The sequence below is a fragment of the Notolepis coatsorum genome (assembly GCF_963971535.1).
Source record: "Notolepis coatsorum genome assembly, chromosome: 7".
In the NCBI taxonomy this organism is placed as follows: Eukaryota; Metazoa; Chordata; class Actinopteri; order Aulopiformes; family Paralepididae; genus Notolepis; species Notolepis coatsorum.
The window spans coordinates 38,539,711-38,563,164 of NC_140171.1; the positions used below are offsets into that span (position 1 = coordinate 38,539,711).

Consider the following 23,454-nt stretch of genomic DNA (forward strand, 5'->3'; position numbering starts at 1 on the left):
ACATCTCTCTAACCCACAATCATACATAGCATTGTCTTTCTATCATACGTTCACAAACACACACACACACACACTTATATCCACATAGCGGCCTCCAGGCTCCACACCAGGGGGCAGCGACGGCTGCCAGACATTGATCTAAGTTATTGGAACCCAAGGAGGACAATACACTACCTAAAGCATACTGCACCTAGTTACACTGAATACTGGAATATATATTTCATATTTCATTTAGTTAGATTTAAATTATAATTATATTGACAATTGTTTACCCCATGCTCAGTATGCTCAGTATATTCTTACTGTATTTATTTCTGTATATCTTATTTCATTTCGTTTTATCCTATTTTATTTTACTCTACTCTTATCCTAGGCAACTTGATTTGATTTGTGTTATTATTCTAATTTGTGACCTGTCCTGTTTAAATGTTGAGCGATTTGCAGTGTCTAATTTCCCACGGGATAATAAAAGTATTTCTATTCTATTGAATGAATGAATGAATGACTTTATTTGACAATATAAAAAATAAACATGTGACAGAAGAGCACAGTCGGGATATACTGCCAAGGATAAAACACAAAAAAGCTCAGAGCTTGGGAATGTGATGCTTAAAACATGCATCATACAAAACGTGACATCACAACACATCACATATACCATTTAACATTTATATACATACAGACTCATACAACATGCAAGGGTGCCTTAAGCTAAGTGTCTAGGTATAGTCCCTTTTGAGCCATGTCTTCAGGCTGGACTTGAATCTAATGGCACTGTCTATATATTCTTCATATATTTCACATAACACACACCCATCCATGTAGCCCTGAGCCCTCTGTCCACATAGTCTGCATACCGACACTCAACTAACCGCCTCGGCCAGTCCTTCATACCAGCGGCCATCAGGCTCCACAATAGTGGGCAGGGACTTCTGCCAGACATCCAACTACTAGGAACCTAAAAGGACAATATACTACCTTATGCATACCGCACCTTATGTGAATACTGTATACTTCATCAGATCATATATTTAGCACTTAGCATTTTTAGATTATATATTAGATTAGATTTGGATTATTAGACTATATATTGCATATTTTTAGCTTTTTGGTTTTTTTCAGACTATATATTAGATTTAGATGATTGGATTAGATTATATATTGTAACTATTTATTGTAGGGCAAATATAACAGAGGCCATACATACCCTCATCTCACACCTTGTTGACCATTACGCACATGTCCAGAGTTAATTATGTTATATTAATTTAATTATATTGATTTGTTATATTGTTTACACTGCTTTTTACTACCTGTACCCCCGATCCCCCATGCTGCTATGATGCCTGAATTTCCCCAAGCGGATCAATAAAGGAATATCTTATCATATAGCTCAGTCTGTACCTCAAGGTGCCACTTTGTTTAGTCTACTCACCTGTATAGATAGTTAGTTAGTTCACCATTCTTTAGAGATCTAGGCTATAGAGGGCCCATTGCCGTAACCTAGGTCTCCATGTTGCAACGTGTCATTTTGTCAAAACCTTATCCTTAATCAAAGACTCAAGTCTGTTTTCCACCATCTGGTCAAAGTATTCCACATCATTAAGTTAATTTAAAAAGTGGAGAAAGTAGCAGCACACACACACACACACCCGGTCTCAAGTATCTGAGGAGTGTGCTTCATATAGCAGATCACTACAGACGATATGTAAAGTATGTGCTTTTTAGAGCTCATCATTTGTACAGTACATGCCTTCATCTCAATAACTTATCACCATGGATATTTTGCCATAGATCTAATCTAGAGATGCATCAATATAAGGGCAGACCATCTGTATCAGGCACAATCAGTAACCACTACAGTACACCATCTGCACGTGTCTGGGCCTGTCAGGTTTCAGCAGTCTTGCCTCTATAAGGTCATCTACAAGTAAGCTAGCGACACTGCTGTCCCTGTCACCTGCTGTCAACACCAGCATTCCTCCCAGGTGTCAGGCTCCTCATTTACTTCGGACCATGTCTAAATATCATACTTCTGATATATAAACAAACTATTGCTATGCAGATCTCAATAAAACAGACAATTATGAGTCAAATGTATGTGTTTGTTTTGGCATTTGATGTGTCTTCACATAATGTATTACCTTTGAAAAATAAAGGCATATCTGATGGTCAATTTGTTGTAGGTTTGAGTGTGTTGTGTATCTTTGCCTCAAGTTCAAGTTTTGTTTTATTTGTCACATATAAATATAAGGTACACTTACATTACAATGAAATGCTTGTTTCTTGGTTACATTTAGTGTTTTTTTTTGTTTACGTCCAGTAATGTAAATATATATAATAAAACATTCACTATGTAATGTATACATATCTTACTTATAACATGCACATGCTGCCCAATCAGACCAGGCTGCAGAAACAAATTAGTGGGGGGGCATAAAATGTTCTCGGGGGGGGGCACAATGGTTTTTCAACACAGGTTCCCTTTTATACGTTTCAGCTGGGACAGCGGCGCTGTGGCTTGCTTGGCGCTGCCCACGGTGCTGAACTAAACAGCAGAGAGGCAATTGAAAAATCTAATTTCTCTCTATCTTAAGAACTTTCACTTATACAAAAACAGACTGAACGGATATATATAACAGACCTGCTGGGGCAGCGGACTGAGAGCAGGGGACACAAACAGGCTGGATAAGATGGTCAAGAAGGCCAGTAGCGTGGTTGGGGTGGAGCTGGACTCTAGCGAGGGTGGCGGAGAGGAGGAACCTTGCTAAGCTCCAGGCCATCAGGGAAAACCCCTCCCACCCACTATACACAGACTTGGCTGACAGGAGGAGCATGTTATAGGCTCACACTACCTAAATGCAGCACTGAACGGCACTATGTCTCAATGACTACAGACCGGTGGCACTCACCTCTGTGGTCATGAAATGTTTCGAGAGGCTGGTCAAGGATCACATTTGTGCCTCCCTCCCCAGTGATATGGACCCTATGCAATTTGCATACAGGACAAACAGGTCCACTGACGACGCGGTCTCCCAGGTACTGCACAGCACCCTCTCTCACCTTGACCGCCAGAAAGAGGGCTATGTGAGACTGTTGTTCATTGACTACAGCTCAGCGTTCAACACCATAGTCCCCACCAGACTGGTGGACAAGCTGATCGAGCTGGGTCTGAGCTCCGCCCTGAGCGCCTGGGTACTGGACTTTCTGAGTGAAAGACCCCAGGCGGTCAGGGTGGGGGGTCAGACCTCCAACACCATCACCCTGAGCATCGGGTCCCCCCAGGGCTGTGTTCTGAGCCCCCTGCTGTACTCACTCTACACACACGATTGTGTGGCCAAGTTCAGCTCCAACTCCATAGTGAAGTTTGCAGACGACACGGTGGTGGTGGGGCTGATCTCGGACAACGACGAGAAGGCCTACCGGGAGGAGGTTGAGGTACTGGAACGCTGGTGCCAGGACAACAGCCTGCTCCTGAACATTGGTAAAACCAAGGAGCTGATCATGGATTATAGGAGAGTACAGCAGGAGACACACACACCACTGATGATAAACGGGGCTACAGTGTACAGGGTGAGCAGCTTCAAGTACCTGGGGGTCCACATCTCAGAGGATCTGACATGGTCAACACACATAGACACAGTCGTAAAAAAGGCGAAGCAGCGCCTCTACCACCTGAGACAGTTAAGGAAGTTCAGAGTATCGGGGAAGATACTCCAGTCCTTCTACTCCGGAGCTGTAGAGAGCATCTTGACTGGAAACATCCCTGCCTGGTATGGAAAGAGCACGGCACAAGACAAGAAGGCCCTACAGAGAGTGGTGCGCTCAGCCGAGCGTACCACGGGTATTGCACTACCTCCCCTGCATGTTCTATACAACAAGAGGTGCAAATCCAGAGCCTGCATAATAATGAAAGACCCCCACCACCCCAATAACAGTCTGTTCCAGCTGCTGAGGTCAGGCAGACGCCTGCGAACCCCAGCTACTAGGACAGAGAGGCTTCGGCTCAGCTTCTTCCCCCAGGCCATCAGAGCCCTGAACAATGAACACTGAGTGCCACAGAGCACTGAACTTTCCACACACAAGCACACATGAGCACACACACGACACGCACGCTGTGCACGCTCGCACACTAGCAGCCACTTTAACATGAGCAGGCACACACTCATGCCGCACACGCCCACACTTATGGCCAAAAGGAAAGGTCACTTTAAAAATAGCATAGCAACAGTAACAGTGTATTGCACTACCAAATGATCTAGCATGTCCTACATGCTATGTAAATAACTATGTACAGATACCGAGATGTCCCACCATGTTACCTGCTTGTTACCTGTTTATGCACAATGTTGTTTTTTATTGGATTCTATTATATGTTGTACCACTGTATTGCACATCGTTGCGGGCAAGACCACCCGCATTTCATTGTATACTTGTATGCCGTGACAAATAAAACTCTTGACTTGAGGAAGTCCTTCATTCCGACAGCCATCAGACTATACAATGCATCACTGTGCCTCACTGCATCACTGAGCACAGAGTGACAATTACCATCTTCCTGGACTCTTACTTTTTAAACAGCACTGTGCATTATTACACCTACTGTAGACTTCAGTATATTTTTACTGTATTTATTTACTGTATCTTTTATTCTATTTTTATTCTATTTCATTTTATTCTATTCTTAGGCCATTTGTTTTGTTATTCTTATTTGTGACTTGTTCTGTCTAAATGTTTAATGTTGAGTGATTTGCAGTGTCAAATTTCCCTCATACATTTCTATTCTATTCTATATCTTTGAAAAGTCTCCATTTAGAATAGAATAGAATAGATAGAATAGAATAGATAGAATAGATCTTTATTTGTCATTGTTGGTACAACGAAATTTGTTAGGAACATCACCACCACTGGCATACAACATAAGATATAACATGTGCAAAATAATAATGTCAATAATAGTAGTAATATAGTAATAAGTAATAAAGTATCAATGTCCCAATGTCCCAATATATAACATACCATCATTGTCCCAAGTGCATTTAGTGCTTGTGCAAATAAATTAATAAATATAAATATTTCAGTCCAGTGAGTTGATGGAAGGAGGGGGGGGGGGGGCGTTGACTTGCAAAGGATGAAGTATTGTATAGTGCAGCAATGCAAGTCCGGTTCACAGTTATTGTTGTAATGTGGGAGTGGGAGTTATGTCACCGGGGGTGGGATGCGGGGGGGGGCAAGTTGATGTTCGTCGTTGAGCAGCCTGACAGCCCGTGGGTAGAGGCTGTTGGTCAGTCTGCTGGTTCCGGACTGGATGGATCTGTACCTTCGACCAGAGGGCAGCAGTTGAAAGAGATGGTTTGCTGGGTGGTACTGGTCCTGTAGGATGTTATTTATACGCCGTAGGCAGCGGGAGGTAAAGACTGTGGAGATATCTGGGAGGCTAGCTCCAGTGATCCTCCTCGCAGCCTTGACCACTCTGTGGAGGGCCTCCTTCTCTGCCCTGGTACAGCCAGTAAACCACACCAGTAGTCCGTACGTGAGTACACTCTCTACTGCGCAGTGGTAGAAGTTGGCCATCAGTCCCTGTGGGAGTTTAGCCCATTTAAGCTTCCTAAGGTAGAAAAGGCGCTGCTGTGCTTTGCCCACAGCAGAGGCAATGCTGACCCCCCAGGACAGGTCATCAGACATTGTCACGCCCAGAAACTTAAATTTTGAAACCCTCTCCACCTCCTCATTCCCAATGAGGAGTGGAGAGTGGCTGAGGTCACCAGTCCTGCGGAAATCGATGATCATCTCCTTGGTCTTCGTGGGGTTGAGAGCAAGGTTATGACCATCGCACCACTCCACTAGTTGCTCAACCTCCCTCCTGTATGAGGTCTCATCATTCCCTCTGATGAGGCCAAGCACTGTTGTGTCGTCTGCAAATTTTACTATGAGGTTAGATGGAGAGGAGGAACAACAGTCGTGTGTAAAAAGAGTGTAGAGAAGTGGGCTGAGTACACACCCCTGAGGGGCCCCGGTGCTAATGGCCAGGGTGGGGGATGTGTGCTTGCCAATCCTAACATGTTGTGTGCGATTTGTGAGAAAGTCCAAGATCCAGTTGCATAGTGTGGTGTTCAGTCCGAGTTTGTGCAGTTTACTGTGGAGCTTGTTGGGTAAAATGGTGTTGAAAGCTGAACTGAAGTCAACAAAAAGGAGTCTACCATATGTGTGCCTGTGCTCTAGGTGTTCCAGCAGAGTGTGCAACACAATGGCAATAGCATCCTCTGTTGACCTGTTCTTCCGGTAGGCAAACTGGTTGTGGTCTAATGATGGCGGTATGGAGGCTTTTATATGTTTCATGACCAGTCTCTCAAAGCATTTTGCGACGATGGGGGTGAGTGCCACAGGTCTGTAGTCGTTCAGGCCTGTGACTTTAGGTTTCTTTGGAACCGGGACTATTGTGGCTGCTTTAAGACATGCGGGAACCCAGGATGAGCCCAGAGACAGGTTGAAGATGGTGGTGAGAACTGGGGCTAGTTCAGCCGCACAGTCCTTGAGCACCCGTCCCAGGACTCCATCAGGCCCCGCCGCCTTCCTTGTGTTGATGTTTTGTAGACTGAGTCTAACCTCATGAGTGCTCAGGACTATGGTGGAGCCGTCAGAGGGGAGAGGGGGCGACACCGGGTCCTTATTGTCCCTGTCAAAACGTGCATAAAAGATGTTTAACTCCTCCGCTAGGGGGGCGCTGCCGTTGACGGGGGGGGATGATCTGCCCTTGTAGTCCGATATAGCCCTAACACCCTCCCACACCTGACGGGGGTTTGAGGCGCTGTTGAAGTGGGCTTCAATGCGGTTTTTGTATGACAGCTTAGCAGATCTGACTCCCTTTTTCAGGTCTGATCTCGCTGCACTGTATGCGTTGGTGTCACCTGATCTATGTGCTGCATTTCTAGCTCGTAATAATGATTTTATGTTCTGTGTCATCCAGGGTTTGACATTTGGAAAGACACGGATCTGCTTCCAAGTTGTAACAATGTCTACACAGAAAGTGATGTAATCGAGCACTGAGAGAGAGAAAATGTCCAGAGACTTACGTGTCAACACTCCCAGGCTACCGAAAATGTCCCAGTCTGTGATGCTGAAACAGTCCTGGAGTTTAGGGATGGCGTCCTCAGGCCAGATCCTGACAGACCTGGCTTCGGGTCTGCTGGATCTGATTTTTGGTGTGTACCAAGGGTGCAGGAGGAGCGACACATGATCTGATAGAACTAGGTGGGGGTACACCGTGGCTCTATAAGCATGGGCTATGTTGGTATAAACCTGATCAAGTGTGTTTCTCCCTCTGGTGGCACATTTCACATTTCACATTTATTCAACACTTCTGAATTCACTGACAAACTGAACTGAACTGACAAAAATAAGGTGCATAAAAAAGCAAACAAAATTCCTCCACAGGCTACTCACCATCATAAGTAGAGCGGCAAGCGGCGTTTGGGGACAGAGTGAAATCTTCTTAGAACACTGCCCCTCCACTCATTCCTGAACTTTTTTGTTAAGTCCTTCTCAAATGCCAACTGAATTAAATTGGCCTTAGTTGCGTCGATGAAGCATACTAAGGCGATGTTCTGTAAAGACGTTCTTGAGGGTAGAAAACGAATTCTCACAGAGTGCCATGCTAGCTTCAGTAGTGTTGTTGTTGTTGTTGACATCAGTGCCCACTAGGGCTGTCCCCAACTAAGGATTTGGATAGTTTACTTTGATTGAAAAAAAAAAATACACAAAATAATTTTTTATTTTTTTACCAGGGTGGGCACAGCTGACTCAGTGGGCGGGCCCGGCCCCCTAATGCCCGCCCATGGCGCCGGGACTGTGCCCAATGGTTGAAGCCTTGAAACGTCCCGAACACAGCAAAATAAGATAATCCAGGCAGAGGGAAGGGTCTCTGCAGATAAAGACTCAGCCACACACTTCTAGTGGCTCATAAGAGATGATTGAGACTCAGCCACACACTTCTAGTGGCTCATAAGAGATGATTGAGACTCAGCCACACACTTCTAGTGGCTCATAAGAGATGATTGAGACTCAGCCACACAGTGGCCCATAAGTGATGATTGAGAGGGATTCGATTTGTATGAGTCTATATATTGTTTTTTTTTAGTAAAATGCTACTCAAACCTTCATGGTCAACCTTCGTGCTGGTAAGTGGAGGATTCACAGTTAGACTGCAAAGTGTCTGCCAATATCCAGTGACCATCAGTTACAACGGTGCTGTGACTCTAATAATGACGAGTGAGTTCAGAGGGGTGAGTGGAACGAGTTTCAGAAAATTCCTTTCATGGCCTTTTGTTAACACCTACCACCCCATGTCCTGTACCATATTCTGTTCCTTTTGATTAACACCTCCCTCCCTCCTTCCTCTGTGCCCCTCACCGCTCAACCCTATCACCTCACCTGGTCAATCCCTTCCCCTGCCCCCTTCCTTTGTGTCAGATAAGGTTATAATGTGAACTGACAAGAAAGTCAGGGAGCTTGACACAATTCTCCTGGCCAGAGAACGTCAAAACGAATTTGTATTCGATTTACCATGTTTTAACAAATACATTTGTACCAACCAAGATGATTTGATCACGCGCATACTTAACCTCTACGGTTCCACTCTGTGTGGAGGAGAGAAACCTTAGAAGGGCCATTCAAGGGGGGATCTCCCTTCTTAGATGTCTAGTAGTGTTGCAGACTAACAGTTGGTAAGCATGCACTCAAGTGTGTAGTGAAACACAGATGAGTGCATGCAATAGCAACTGAACATTTTGAAAGATTAAAGATAGAGCTGATAGCGATAGCAACTGAACATTTTGAGGGGGGGTGCGCCTCGCAGGGAGTAGTCGGACAGTCGGATACTGTGATCGCAGACGTTACTGTAGCCTGTAGTAGGTAGGCCTTGTGTATGTATGTATGTGACAAATAAACCTCTTGAATCCTGTCATATATTCAATCAGTTTCAGTAACTACACATAATAGACAACTCACTTGTTGATGTTTGGACGGTCTGGGCTTCCACAGCACATTCCATGATAAAAAAAAAAGTATCCATTTAGTTAGATAGATGATAGATCATCATCCAACACTGTCTACAGTATCTCGTGATTATCTCTCAGACTCCTGACTTACTAACTCCACCGGGCGTTGTCAGAGATATATAATAGTCCCCGCCACCGGAGCAGCACCAGCAGCAGGTGTAACCGACAACGGCTTTGATTTGTGCCGTGCGTGCAGGCTGCAGCGCCGCCGCGCTCCGAATGGTAATTGCAAGAATAGCATGCATGTTGCCATATTACGTGTGTGAATTAGTGCGCAAATCATTTATCATACATCCAAAATAGCATAAGTTTATTATTATACACGATGATGATACAGAAAATTACAGAAAAATGAGAAATGCATGGCAAAAGTAGCATTTATTTTCAGTAATTTAGAGACCCCCCAAAGATTCACAAATCATGTTTTCATGGGAGCTGATGTCTGATCTAAGGGAGCCATGGCTGCCCCAGCTCCCCCGTGGATCGCACCCTGGGATCAGGGTAGGTTGAAGGAGACAGAGAAAAGATGGGTCTTAAGCAGGGATTTAAAAGCTTCGACAGAGCAGGCGCCCCTGATGACGGCAGGTAATTTGTTCCACAGGTAGGGAGCGCGGTAGACAAAGGCTCTGTGGCCGGCGGATTTCTTTTTAACCCTAGGAATCGATAGAAGCCCCGCATTTTGTGAGCGCAGAGCACAAGCGGGCGAGTATCGGGAGATGAGATCGGATAGATAGAGCGGTGCAAGCCCATTTAAAATTTTGTAGGTGAGGAGTAGCACTTTAAAGTCAGATCGGGCTTGAATAGGAAGCCAGTGTAGGGCGGACAAAACTGGTGTGATGTGATAACATTTTCTAGTTCTAGTTCGTATCCGTGCAGCCGCATTTTGCACGAGTTGAAGATTTTTGATGCTTGAATTAGGTAGGCCTGAAAAAGTGAAGCAGCCGACCTATCCCCAGGCCATCAGGCTGCTAAACGAACAATAAACACTATGCAACAACCATCAAATGCACACAGCACACACACCCACACACTCACTTAAACAAACAACACACTGCAGCACCCACTCTCCACACTTTAGATGACACAAACACACTTTATATTTATTGATAAAGGATTTGCACTACAACTCGTACACCTACTGTAAATTGTACCTAAATTGCACCTCATCCCACTTCTGCCTTGCACTATATAGTATTGTATATTAGTACACTGCATAGTATTGTATATTATATGGTAACTCAGTTACGTCTATTCTGCATCGAACATTGTACATATGTCTATACTGAACACTGTGACCTCATTTTTTTTACTTCTAATTTACATGCTATACTATTGTAGCAGGGTGGATTATCCCTGCTTCGTGGGAACTGTGGTACACGGTCAATAGGTAGCGAGACACAGTAGAACTCTGGCTAGCTGCACCTCCGGCTTTGGGGTCAGGAGCGTCAACTGGAGGCTGGCAGTGGGGTGTGTGAGGCCCAGGATTTACAAACCTGGTCTGGTACTCTGGTCTTCCTCCCTCTCTCTTGGGCAGTCAACAGTACTCCCCAACACGCCCTCACTCTCCCCGATTGTCCCCTAGCACCCCCCCACACCTAATGACCGAATGGTAAATAAATAACTTGGTTCCCCCCGCAAGCAGTACCCTCCCTCTGTAACACCAGAAACCTTACAATGGGAAAAGGGAAGGTTGACCAGGAAGGGGTTAATAACAGATATATTACCCACATCAAGGATTAGAGTCAGACTCAAGAAAAGACACACACACAGTGCTCCCGTTCCGTATGAGTGTTATTGTAACGTGGCCTAGTTACAACATAGCTACGTCTGGTGATTATTGCACCATGGGTATCAACACACAATGATTACACTGCATAAATCGATTATGTAATTACACCTAGGCACAAAGTGCTCTCACGGTACCCGGACTAAGTGCTGCCCACGTCTGGGCTGGACACAGTATCCACCTTCCCTAAGGGATTACATATACTGCTCCAGGTCGGTAATAGGGGGAAGGAAGGGGGAACATAAGGGAGGAAAGAGAATTGTTCACCGAATGGGAAATATTAGGAAACACACATTTTATCACGCTCAAAGAAAAGGAATGAAAACAAAAGAGTGAGCCCACAAAATACCAGTAAAGTCCTATCTTAATGCCGGCATATATTGTTCGGGGTACCCCTATGGAATGGTAGTATCAACGTTACTTTCGCCCGCAGGCTGCACCACACTGTGTACTGTATAATAAATCGGGAGCATCAATGCTCATTTGTACTCATCCGAAATGGCCGCCTCGCCACTCCACTGTTGTCCGGGAGGCAAGATGGCGTTGAACGCTCTCGGCGAGGATGTTAGCAGGCGGAGCTGGGCAGAGAGGCATCACCGGCTGAGAGCGTGTGCTGATCGATGACGACCCCTGCTGGATGGGAGGAACTCCCGTAAGCTGCAGGCAGCCTGGTGCAGGACTGATTGAAGTCAGCCGGAGCAGGCTGAATGCAGGCAGCCGGGTGCAGGTCTGGTCGAAGTCAGCCGGAGCAGACTGGTTGTTGGCCCACGCTCGTCCTGGTGCGCGCACTCTATACCGCACACAGTAACTACTATAACTCGATGGTTAAGGACTTGGATACTCGGTTAACCGCACGTTACTTATACCGCACACAGTAACTATTATAACCCGATTGCTAGTGCCTGACTCTGCACTAATTGTTCATATACTATCGCTGGTACTGCTAGGATATTGTGTCCACTAGCCAGTACTTGTTATCACCCGTTGCTATCTCACGGGGCCCTCTGGCATAACTCCAGCAACAGGGCTCTCCAGAGCCCCCGTTAGCTGCGACTGCTCGTTGTCCAAGTTCACTGCCGAAGAGAGCGTCTTCCGTTTGTCTCCTCCATATATCACCTCCCAACTCTCTCCGCCACTCTCTGCCTGCTACCGCCCCCTGCTGGTCCCGCCTGCCAGTCACAAGGGGAAACGCATTGTAGAATATGATCCAGTACTGTCATTCATAATCCATATTCCAGTGCTCTTCGGAAGGGGACGCTTGTGTCATTGTTCGTGTGAATATCAATGATGTCTTTGTGTACAAAGGGAATATAAAAGACCAGTCAGCAGTCTCGAATAATATACAATATTTTCAGACTGCTACACTATGTTATTTTATTTCATACTTATCTTGTCTTGCACAGTCTCTGGAGCGTAACAGTAAGAAGCATTTTGTATAAAAGTATTCTGTACTTCTGTATGACAACTATTAAAGAAACTTGAAACTTGAAACTTGCCAGTAGCAGGTCACCACCGGTTATACTTAAGTTGATTGCAATAGTCTAAGGAGAGTGAGGAATAAATTAAAGTGTATAGACAGGAGTCACAAGAGACAAGGGGAGCATTTCACAGAGCAAGTTAGCCAGATAACTTTGAACTCAACTTCAAGGGACCAGTGTATTATGTACACAGGCCAAACCGTGATCAACCTGATCCAATCACATTTTGCACATGGTGAAAAGGAAGTGATGTGTCCGATTTGCACCAAGGTTAAGGTTAAGGTTAGGCATTGTTTCGGAGTTGGTTAAGGTTAGAACGGTTAAGTTTAGGCGCTGTTAAGGAGCTGGTTAAGGTTAGAGTTGGTCTTAGAGACAGTCTATTTCCGCACTGCCGCTCTCCCGCGTTGCCGCGGTCACATGGTCAAATTGTCACATTCTTGCACTGCTGCGCTGTTAAAAAGCAACACGCAACCGGATTAACACGTTTGCCCTAACTGTATGCAGCATGCAAGGAGGCCTGTTCAGTTTTGAGTAATTTGGCCTCATGGTGGTGCCATTCTCACACAACTAACACATGAAGTCAACAGGTTTTTTGATCATGATGACATTTGAAATGTGTGTTGTCCCTTGATGATATCCTACTGCTGATATCAATATGTATTATTTAGATAGTTGATAAGCCAGGCTGTATTGCCCCCAGATCCAAAAAATGCATGGTAAACAGGAGGTGATGTGTTACTTGTGAATGCTTTGTCTGCTTTGCACCAAACTTGACAATTTTTGTCGCATGATGTGAGGTAGTATGATCACATAGATCATAGTCTTGTGTTGACACTCATATGGAGAATTACTGGAGCACACAAAGGTCATCATGAGATCATTTCTGTATTTCTTATTTGGTTGCACAAGACCGGAACAGTCAAATCCATGTCCTGTTTGCCTAAAGTCAATGCAACAAATACTCATTTTGAAATGATCTCCACATGCATTGCCTGTGTCTGTGTATCACAACCAACTACAGTATCATGACTTCACTTTCAATTTGATTCAATTCAATTCAATTCAATTCAATTCAATTCAATTCAATTCAATTCAATCTTTATTCCGGACTCAGGACAATACATAAAAATAAATACATATGAAATACATATAAAAACACCTTAATACAAAAAAACTAAAACATAAAAATAAGAAAGAATTAAATAGACAATTGTACCAGTGTTTCCACAGCTGGGATTGGAAACATATAGCAATTTGCTGCTAAACCTTATATTAGACACAACCAAGATGATCTCATTTGTCATTTACCCAAAAATACATTCATATTCTTGACAGCTTGGAAAGTTAACTCCTGCAGCCACAAACATCTCACTTGCACTAAACCATCTAGGTCTCTTAAGTAATATTCTCATGGCATCATTATAAACGACTTGACATTTCTGTAAGCTTGCTTTTTTGTAAATTTACCAGTGTGCAGTATAGTGGTGTACAATATGCTCTGAACAGAGACATCTTCACTCCATTCTGTACACATACTAAACTTGCGTGAGATAATGTTTGCTTGTGCAAACATGCCGCATTCATGCCTATAAATATCGCCATCTGTCATTTGCTCTGTAATCAAATGATATTACAGATCCAAGATATTTGACGTTATTACAAACACCAAGATAATAATTCGACTTTTGTCCACTTTGGTTCTACATATCATGACAACACTCTTACTGGCATTATATTTGATATCATGTTCCACAACAGACACAGAACATAGTAAGGAGCTTCTGGAGACCAGCACTATACTTGGACCACAAGATCATCTGCCTACATTATATTTGGTTCAAAAGTGCACCAATCATGCACCCAGTATTACAGACTTTCAATTGCTTGGACAGATCATTACAGATTAAAAATAACTGGGTACACAATTAGCTGGCATCATTGCTATCCCCAAATGGGGCTGAGACACGATTGCCACATTTTACCTGCATATTCTGCCGGGCATACCAGCAAGCCAGAATTCTCACTATGTATTTGGGTACCCCTCTTCTCAAAAATCTCAATTTAACAAACAACTTTCTATGGTTAACAACCTTCCTCTGGGTAAACATAAATGCCTTGCCAAGAAATGTGTCTAATCTATAGTCTAACAAATGTTATGGGTAGGCAACTCTCCTTTCTGTCGCCTTTGAAAGTAACAACAGTGTGGGGAGGTTGTTAGGCCTGGGCAGAGGTCTGCACGCAACAGAGAGTGGTGTTTTAGTTTCTTCTGTTTTTGTGTATAATATACAATATGTATTCATAAATTATTTACAACACTGGGTAGTGTTCAACAGCGTGTTTAGGGTTTCTCTTGGTTTTATGTCAACAGTGGCTTAGTGGACGCAGGAACATATTTACTTCCAACATCATACAGTAGGTTACATACAACTTTTTATTATGTATATATACATAATACACATACAGTCTCTAAATATATACAAGTATACAAAGAATATTTGGAATATCATTTTTTCATTCATATTATAGATCCCCTTATTAACAAGTAAAATGTAAATACATTTATGTTGTCATTTACTTCAGCTCTGCCATGAAAACAGTGAATTTAGTGTATATATATGTGTGTGTAACATACAATGGAATGTGAATAGAAATATAGAATTGTAAAATGTTAGGGTCACACTGGTTTATCTATATGATGAAAAAGTTTTCTAAAAAATAAACAAAGTAAAAAAAAATATTTAAAGAAAAAAGGAAACAGGTTTAACCAACAAAAGAAGATGTCTCACAGGATGTCTGAGAAATACGTTTCACTGTACTGTCTCTAACAGGCCATCACATTGAGAGTTTGGTTAGTTAATCTAACCTAGACTTTCAGGTTCCCTAAAGGACTGTGTTACCCACTGAAAAGTGCTTCTACATGGACCGATGACCATAACCTAGGGGGACCCTGATGGAAACAAGACAAACGTCTTTCTCAGGTCTGCATCCCCTTAACAATTGTGTGTATTGAGCCGTACTGTATTGTACCCATTCTGCAATCTGTTAAATAAAGTTTTCATTCATTCATTCATTCATTCATTCATTCATTCATTCATTCATTCATTCATTCATTCATTCATTCATTCATTCATTCATTCATTCATTCATTCAACCCATCTGTAACAGCACTCCATCAATGCAGTCCACCAACTCGCTCTGCAAACGTCTGGGTGAATTCATTGTTGAAAAAGTGTCCTATATAAATGTTGAGGGACAACTTTTTTCCGTCTCGCGTAGAATAAAAGTATAGGTCTGCTCTTCAAGGTTTCTTCCTGTAAAGGACAACACAGGGTTACTTTATGGTACTTTAGATTAGATTAGATAAAATGTATTGTCATTATACAGCACAAGTACAGTACAACCAAAGAGAAGTTTGGCATCCAACCAGAGTGCAAATGTAGCAGTAAAGTGCAACAGCAATATACAATGTACAGGTGATTAAACTGGGTACAAAATATACAAATGAGCACTACTGAGTGTAGTGCTAATCAGATGTATGTAGAAAGTTGTAGTATAATATGTACAGTGATACAGTGTAAAGACAGTATGGTAGTAGAAGTAGTCATACTGTTCAGCAGCGTAACTAGTAAGAGTAGGATATGATATACAGTATATACATATTGTGACAAGCCTGGTGTTGTTCAAGCTCGACACGGACCAAAACAAACAATTTCAATGTCCACACAAGCACAATTCCAATAAATAAATGATATTTATTGTTTAACAGCACAAGTCCAATGGATAATCGTATCACAGTCCAGGGTCAAAACACGTATCAGCCTCTTGTACAAAAAAGGGATTGTTCAATACTCAGAGTTTGTCTTCCGGTCCAGGGTCAGTACACAAGGGGGTTTCTCAGCCAGTCTAGGGTCCAGTACACAATGAACACCTTCTCACCTTCACCTCTCCTCTCAACTACCTCTCACCTTGCACAACTCCCTATCAACAATAACTCTCTCTCTCTGTACTCCACTACTACCTCACCTCCACTCAACCACTCTATCTGTCCTAGTGTTTTATGTTATGTGTGTCTGGTGTGTGTGCGTGTGGGATGTGGGTGATCTAATGGTGCACAGGTGTGTTCTATCAGTCCTAATCAGCTGCCTAATTGCTTCTCCTCTCCTCATGGCAGTAGTATCTCCCATCCTTCACGTAGCCATATATATTGTGGCATATATCACCCCCCCTCTCATGGATATGTGAAGTACGGGAGATATTACTGCCACGGAAGGAGTGGAAACAATTAGGTAGCTGATTAGTACTGATAGAACACACCTGTGCATCATTAGTTCACCCACATCTCACATGCACACACCCCAGACACACACACTTTACACTAGGTTAGAGAGAGGTGAGTTGAGTGGAGGTGAGGTTGGAGTTATTGTAGTGAGAGAGAGATTGTTGTATACAGAGTTTTGCAAGGTGAGAGGTAGTGAGAGGAGAGGTGAAGGCGAGAAGGTGTTCATTGTGTACTGGACCCTAGACTGGCTGAGAAACCCCCTTGTGTTCCGACCCTGGACCGGAAGACTACTCTGAGTATTGAACAATCCTTTTTTTGTACGAGAGCCTGTTTTTGTGTTTTGACCATCAGACTGTATTATGATGACCATTCTATTTGCCCATCGGACTATTATTCTGCCTGTAAATCAATAAATATTCTTAATTTCTTTTTTTTTTATCTACTTTTTCTTCCATTTTCTATTTTTCTCCCATCCCAATTTTGTATCGTCCAATTCTACCCTCCCCTGTCTCGAACGCTGTTTGGCCATGCCTCCCACAAGCCGGCTGTAATGTGGACAAAGCCATACATTGCACGAGTCCCCTCCGGTACTCGAGGTAGCAGCCGTTGCATCTTTTCACCTGCACAGCGCGATCTTTCAGCATCGGGGGTCTGCGCTTTGGAGGGACGCCGCCCCTGTCGCTTCCTGATTCTACTGCGCAGGCGCACCAACCGACCTGTAGGAGTCGCTGTCCACAACGTCCGATCCCCGCCCATCAGCTTCCCACCCCCTAATACTGCCAAATGTATTAGTATGAACGACCAGCAAAGCTGAATGCAATGCGGAGAGCTGGGCTCGAACCCAGCGTCTCCTGCATTGGTGGTGAGCGCCTTGCCCACTGCACCACTTAGCCCACTGCACCCCCTGACAGCACTAATTCTTATACACTTGCACTTGTGTGGACATTTGAATTTGGTTGTTTTTGAACCGTGACGAGTCTGAACACCACCAGGCTCGTCACAATATATATATATAGTATCAGATATGTAAAATAACTATGTGCAGGTAAATACAGACATGTGTTGTGTGGATAGATATATATGCAGTGAGAATAAATATATATAATTATATATATATATATATAGTAGAACAGCATTTGTACATGCTATCATACAGAGCTATGGGTTATATACAGGTGTATAAGTAAGTATATAGAGGGGTTATATGCAGGTATATTCAGACAAATAATACGTATAGGCCTATATATAAGAGCACATAGATGTGGTTGGACAAACTCACTCACACACACACACACACGCACACACACGCACGCACGCACGCACACACACACACACACACACACACACACACACACACACACACACACACACACACACACACACACACACACACACACACACACACACACACACACACACACACACACACACACACACACACACACACACACACACACACACACACACACACACACAGAGAGAGAGAGAGAGAGAGAGAGAGAGAGAGAGAGAGAGAGAGAGAGAAAGACACAGATAGGAAGAAAGGCAGGCTTACCCAGCCAACATCTTGTCAAGGACACGTTTGACCCAAAGGGCATTGAGGTCCAGACAGACAGTCTTCCCGCTCACTTTCAGAGTGGCTCTGCAGGACCAAAGATGGAGCACAGGCACAGGAATAAGCCACTGCTGGTTTTGCATGGAATGCACAGCTAAAAAGGCCACAATATCATATAATGATGATGCACCAGACCCATTCAGAGATGGTTCATCATCTCAGTCTCAGTTAATGTGTGGCAGGCTGGTTGTTTACACGGTCTCAGTCTCAGTGAGTGTGTGTGTGGCAAGCTGGTTGTAGGGTTTACACGGTCTCAGTCTCAGTGAGTGTGTGTGTGGCAGGCTGGTTGTAGGGTTTACACGGTCTCAGTCTCAGTGAGTGTGTGTGTGGCAGGCTGGTTGTAGGGTTTACACGGTCTCAGTCTCAGTGAGTGTGTGTGTGGCAGGCTGGTTGTAGGGTTTACACGGTCTCAGTCTCAGTGAGTGTGAGGCTGGTTGTAGGGTTTACACGGTCTCAGTCTCAGTGAGTGTGAGGCTGGTTGTAGGGTTAACTTTACACGGTCTCAGTCTCAGTGAGTGTGTGTGTGGCAGGCTGGTTGTAGGGTTTACACGGTCTCAGTCTCAGTGAGTGTGTGTGGCAGGCTGGTTGTAGGACTTACATGAGCTCAGTCTCGTTGCAGTGGGAGTTAGGAGGGTTAATTTCCACCTTATCTATGTGACGACCAATGCGCTTAGACTCTTTGCCAATGCAGCGACACCGCAGGCTCAGTCCCTGCTCCCCCAGACTCATCCCTGAGGTGAAAGGTCGGAGGTCATGATTATCAAGACATAAACCAGAGCAGAGGTGAAACACGGTGCTAATGTACGATTGAGAGCATCCTCACCACCTGCATCTCAGTCTGGTATGGCAACTGCACCGTTAAGGACCGGAAATCACTGCAGAGTGTAGTGAAAATAGCCCAATGCATCACCAAGACCCCACTCCCCCCCATCTCATCAATCTATGAGAAGCGGTGCTCACGGAGAGCACGGAACATCATCAAAGACGCTTCTCACCCCAACCATGGACTGTTCACCCGCCTGCGGGGTTCTCGCTCTGGGGCACGCTACCGCAGCCTCCCAGGCAGAACCAACAGGACCACAAATAGTTTCTTCCCCTCAGCTGTCAGACTTCTGAATCAAAACTCTACCTAGCCCACTGCACCTGAATGTATACCTGTGTATATAGCCATAGCTTATGTAGACTTTTTTTTAATTATTTTTCTTTATCCACTTTTTCTCCCCATTTTTCTATTTTTCTCCCATCCCAATTTCGTATTTCCAATTTTTCCCTCCCCTGTCTTGAACGTTGCTAGACTATGCCTCCCACTGGTCGGCTGTAGTGAGGATAGAAGCCTTGCATCACGTGTCCCCTCCGGTACACGAGGAGGCAGCCTGTTGCATCTTTTCACCGCAGTAGCTCGAACTCTCAGTGGCGAGGAGTAACGCGTGGGAGGCTCACGCTGCCCCCGATACTCCCTGTTTCCGCCGCACCGGCGTCACTCAACCGACCTGTAGGAGTCGCTGTCCACAACGTCCAATCCCCACCCACCGGCTTTCCCACCCTCTAACACTGCCAATTGTGTTAGTATGACGGCCGGCCAAGCCGGTAGCAACGCCGAGAGCTGGGCTCAATACCAGTATATCCTGCATTAGTGGCGAGCACCTTGCCCACTGCGCCACTCAGCCGCCTTATGTAGACTTTATTTTAATGATTATTTTAATTATAATTTTTATTCTCACTTCATGCACATTGTGCTAACCATTGCAATTTACTGTACAGTTTTATTTATATGTGTCTTATATTGCAACTGACTGTTGATTGTCACATCCTGGTTGGATGTACACAATCTCGTTGCACTGTCTTGTACTGTGTAATGACAATAAAGTTAATCTATATCTAATATGCAAGCCACCAGCAGACTTTCCTGCATGCATGGCATTCTTGCACTAAAGACATCAAGCTAAAACATGTTCATTTCCTGCAAGTAGGCCTAACAATCAAGCATGGACACGCTTTGACGGTGAGAGCAGAGGACGCTATCCCACTACAACACATGGTGAATTATCACTCACAGCAGGATGTAGATAATATAATTATTTACTGTAGATAAGATGAGACTCACCCTCAGTGATGGTCAGAGAAGCCAGGAGGGCCAGAACACTGATGACTGTAATCTTCATGTTTTTTTTGGAGCTGCAATAAATTATGACTCACTAACAAGATGCTGGCCGCTGGTCAGGGGCCTCTGCTTGCACTGCTTTTCCCGTTGCTTCGATAAAACCAGAAACACTTGTATTCTACCTGTGATCAAATCAATTGTACTTCCACGTCTAGGCTACTATTTGCAAGTAGCTTGTATTGTTCTAAAGTCAGTACGACTTCTTGACTCACTGCCTGACTGTAAGGCTAATAGTGTATGTTTGCCTGTCTATTCTTTCGATCCTGCTTTCTCTCTCTCTCTCTCTCTCTCTCTCTCTCTCTCTCTCTCTCTCTCTCTCTCTCTCTCTCACTCTCTCTATTTATTTTAATGGACTAGGCTGTGAGCAGGCTCTTTATAGGGATTACGTGATGAGTCAGTCTATTGCAACATCCTGGAAATACAGTATAAGGAAGTCATTTTATGGGCGATATTAGATTTAATCACAGCTGTCAGCTAAATATCTCCCTATGACGGATAATTATAGTTAAGACTTGATCATTCCTGAATAGCCTGCTTTTTGTGAAAAAGAAACACTCCTTTATGGCTGAAGACAAAGGAATGTCATGGGTTAATGACAACTGATAGCTCTGCAGATACTTTACTTTGCAAGTGACAATGCTAGAGGCAGATAGAGGCAATGATAGAAGCATATATAAGCCATGATAGAGGAAGATAGAGGAAATGATAGAGGATGATAGATGAAATGATAGAGGCAGATAGAGGTAATGATAGAGGCAGATAGAGGCAATGATAGAAGCAATGATAGAGGCAGATAGAGGAAGTTATAGAGGAAATTATAGAGGAAGATAGAGGCAATGATAGAGGAAGATAGAGGAAATGATATAGGTATATAGAGGTAATGATATACAGAGAGAGTGAATGAATGAATGAATGAATGAATGAATGAATGAATGAATGAATGAATGAATGAATGAATGAATGAATGAATGAAAACTTTATTTAACAGATTGCAGAATGGGTACAATACAGTACGGCTCAATACACACAATTGTTAAGGGGATGTAGACCAGAGAAAGACGTTTGTCTTGTTTACATCAGGGTTCCCCAGAGGCAATGATAGAGGCATAGAGAGGCAGATAGAGGCAATGATAGAGGCAATGATAGAGGAAATTATAGAGGGAATGATAGAGGCAGATAGAGGAAAAATGGTAGAGGAAATGATAGAGGTGGATAGAGGAAATTATAGAGGAAATGATAGAGGCAACGATAGAGGAAGATAATGCATTTCTGCACACCCCCAGTTTGCAGTCTTAAACAGAGCAACATGGACATATTAGGACAATATGCTTCTCATATTTTTTTGTTGGTTTTGTTTAAATTGTTTTTATTTTTATTTTATGGATTTTATTTATTTACTCTACTAAGTAAACAGGTCACATTGTAGATACGAGCCAAACCACAGAAGATAGAAGCCTTCCCAAAACCTCTTACCACGAAGTGGACTTATCATATCCATCTTCCTCTGTATGTTCTCCCCAGTGTTTACTGCAGAACAGTAATGGGACTGGGTGATTCATATTACTGACCATACACTCTGTATCAGTGATGACTCTTGGATGACTTGGAATGTAGAGCTATTTAACAAAGCAATAGAACCTTTAACATAATTGATATTACAGGATTTTATTCATCTGGATTTCTTAAGTTTTTGTTTGATTAATTGAAGACAGTGTGCACTTGAACACTTGAGCACTTGAAATTGGAAAGGGCTCACATCATCATCATCATCTTCTTCTTCTTCTTCATCTTAATCTTCTTCATCTTCATCTTCATCTTCATCTTCTTAATCTTTATCATCCGTTTTTCCTGAGAAGCACATTGAAGATATTCCTGACATATGGTCATAAGTCCCCTATAGGCTACAATATGTTGTAGTTTCTTCAACTTCGTCACGTTTAAAATGTATTTGTCAAATATAAAAGCACACGTACATTGCAGTGAAATGCTTACCCTGTCTGACCCCCCCTGGACTGTGCGGTAGTAATAATAATAAAACAGTAACTGCATACATAATTCTTTTTAAAGGGGAACTATCTTACTGTTTCTTTCACTATTTGGGAAATTTGACACAATTCCTGTGAGTCTATGGAACATGTAAGGTTTAAAAAAAAAATGCATTGTTTTGTATTTATAATCAAGTACTCTAAGCAGCATTTTTCCACTTCAAGATTTCAAGCTGTTTGTGGCTGGGCTCCGCCCATACTCGGAATGCGATTTGAGTGACAGACCCCCACCTGTAGCTCCGCCCATACTACTCTATTATCGGTAAAGTGAACCTAATACAGAAAAAAATATGCTGCACGCACACACACACACACACACACACACACACACACACACACACACACACACACACACACACACACACACACACACACAGAGACGGCTCCCTCCCCCGAGAGCGCCCACCCGTGCTAGCTCAGTGTTCTCTCTCTGTCTCTGACGGCTCCCTCCCCCGATAGCCCCCACCCGTGCTAGCTCAGTGTTCTCTCTCTGTCATCTTCAGCGTGGCTATTTAGCTAGCTAGCCGCTAACGTTAGTTTACCATGTAAATGAATGACTAGTCTAGGATGCAAAGCACTTTCACTTTTCACTGCACATAGAAACAGCGGGAGCATTTCGGGAGCAGCACATGTCCTGCGTGTTTTGCTCATACTATTTAAGTTAGGCTAACGTTAGGCTAACTCACTGCACTTCCTTCCTTGCTGTCTGCACTAAATAAAGGTAGATTGTGGGCAGTGGCTCCAACCACAGTGTGTGCGCCTGGTGGCAACAAACATAGAGGGGGCGGGCGTTATTATGCAGATGAGAATTGTTGGACGTCCAAGATGCTAAGTTTCAGATGACTCAGTTCAGTGAGGGAGAATATTGTGAGATGTGAATTGGAAGAATGCGCCAAAATGAGAATTAGAGACATAGACCCCATTAATATAAACCCACATAGCTACAACTCATACCTCATCGCACCTTACCCTAAGTACCCTAAATTGTACCTCATCCCATTTCTGCATTGTACTTTGTATTGTATTGTAACTCA

The 23,454-nt window shown here is 43.6% G+C and overlaps 1 protein-coding gene across 1 annotated transcript; it reads right to left on the reverse strand.

The window, feature by feature from the left end:
- Window positions 1–15,501: 15,501 nt before the first annotated feature.
- LOC311232361 (interleukin-8-like) lies at window positions 15,502–20,654 on the reverse strand. Its single transcript, XM_084319128.1, has 4 exons — window positions 20,319–20,654; window positions 18,813–18,945; window positions 18,155–18,241; window positions 15,502–15,631 (listed from the first exon to the last, which is right to left on the reverse strand). The coding sequence occupies exons 1-4, from the start codon at window positions 20,374–20,376 to the stop codon at window positions 15,619–15,621; spliced, it is 291 nt and encodes a 96-aa protein (XP_084175254.1). The 5' UTR covers window positions 20,377–20,654; the 3' UTR covers window positions 15,502–15,618.
- Window positions 20,655–23,454: the final 2,800 nt, after the last annotated feature.

What these genes read in the sequence shown, in the direction of transcription:
- LOC311232361 (XM_084319128.1), bottom strand. Translation starts at nt 20,376, where the DNA reads ATGAAGATTACAGTCATCAGTGTTCTGGCCCTCCTGGCTTCTCTGACC. An exon ending in TTCTCTGACCATCACTGAGG is followed by an intron (nt 18,946 to 20,318) that starts GTGAGTCTCATC and finishes CTTTCACCTCAG; the next exon opens with GGATGAGTCTGGGGGAGCAG. An exon ending in TGCAACGAGACTGAGCTCAT is followed by an intron (nt 18,242 to 18,812) that starts GTAAGTCCTACA and finishes TTGGTCCTGCAG; the next exon opens with AGCCACTCTGAAAGTGAGCG.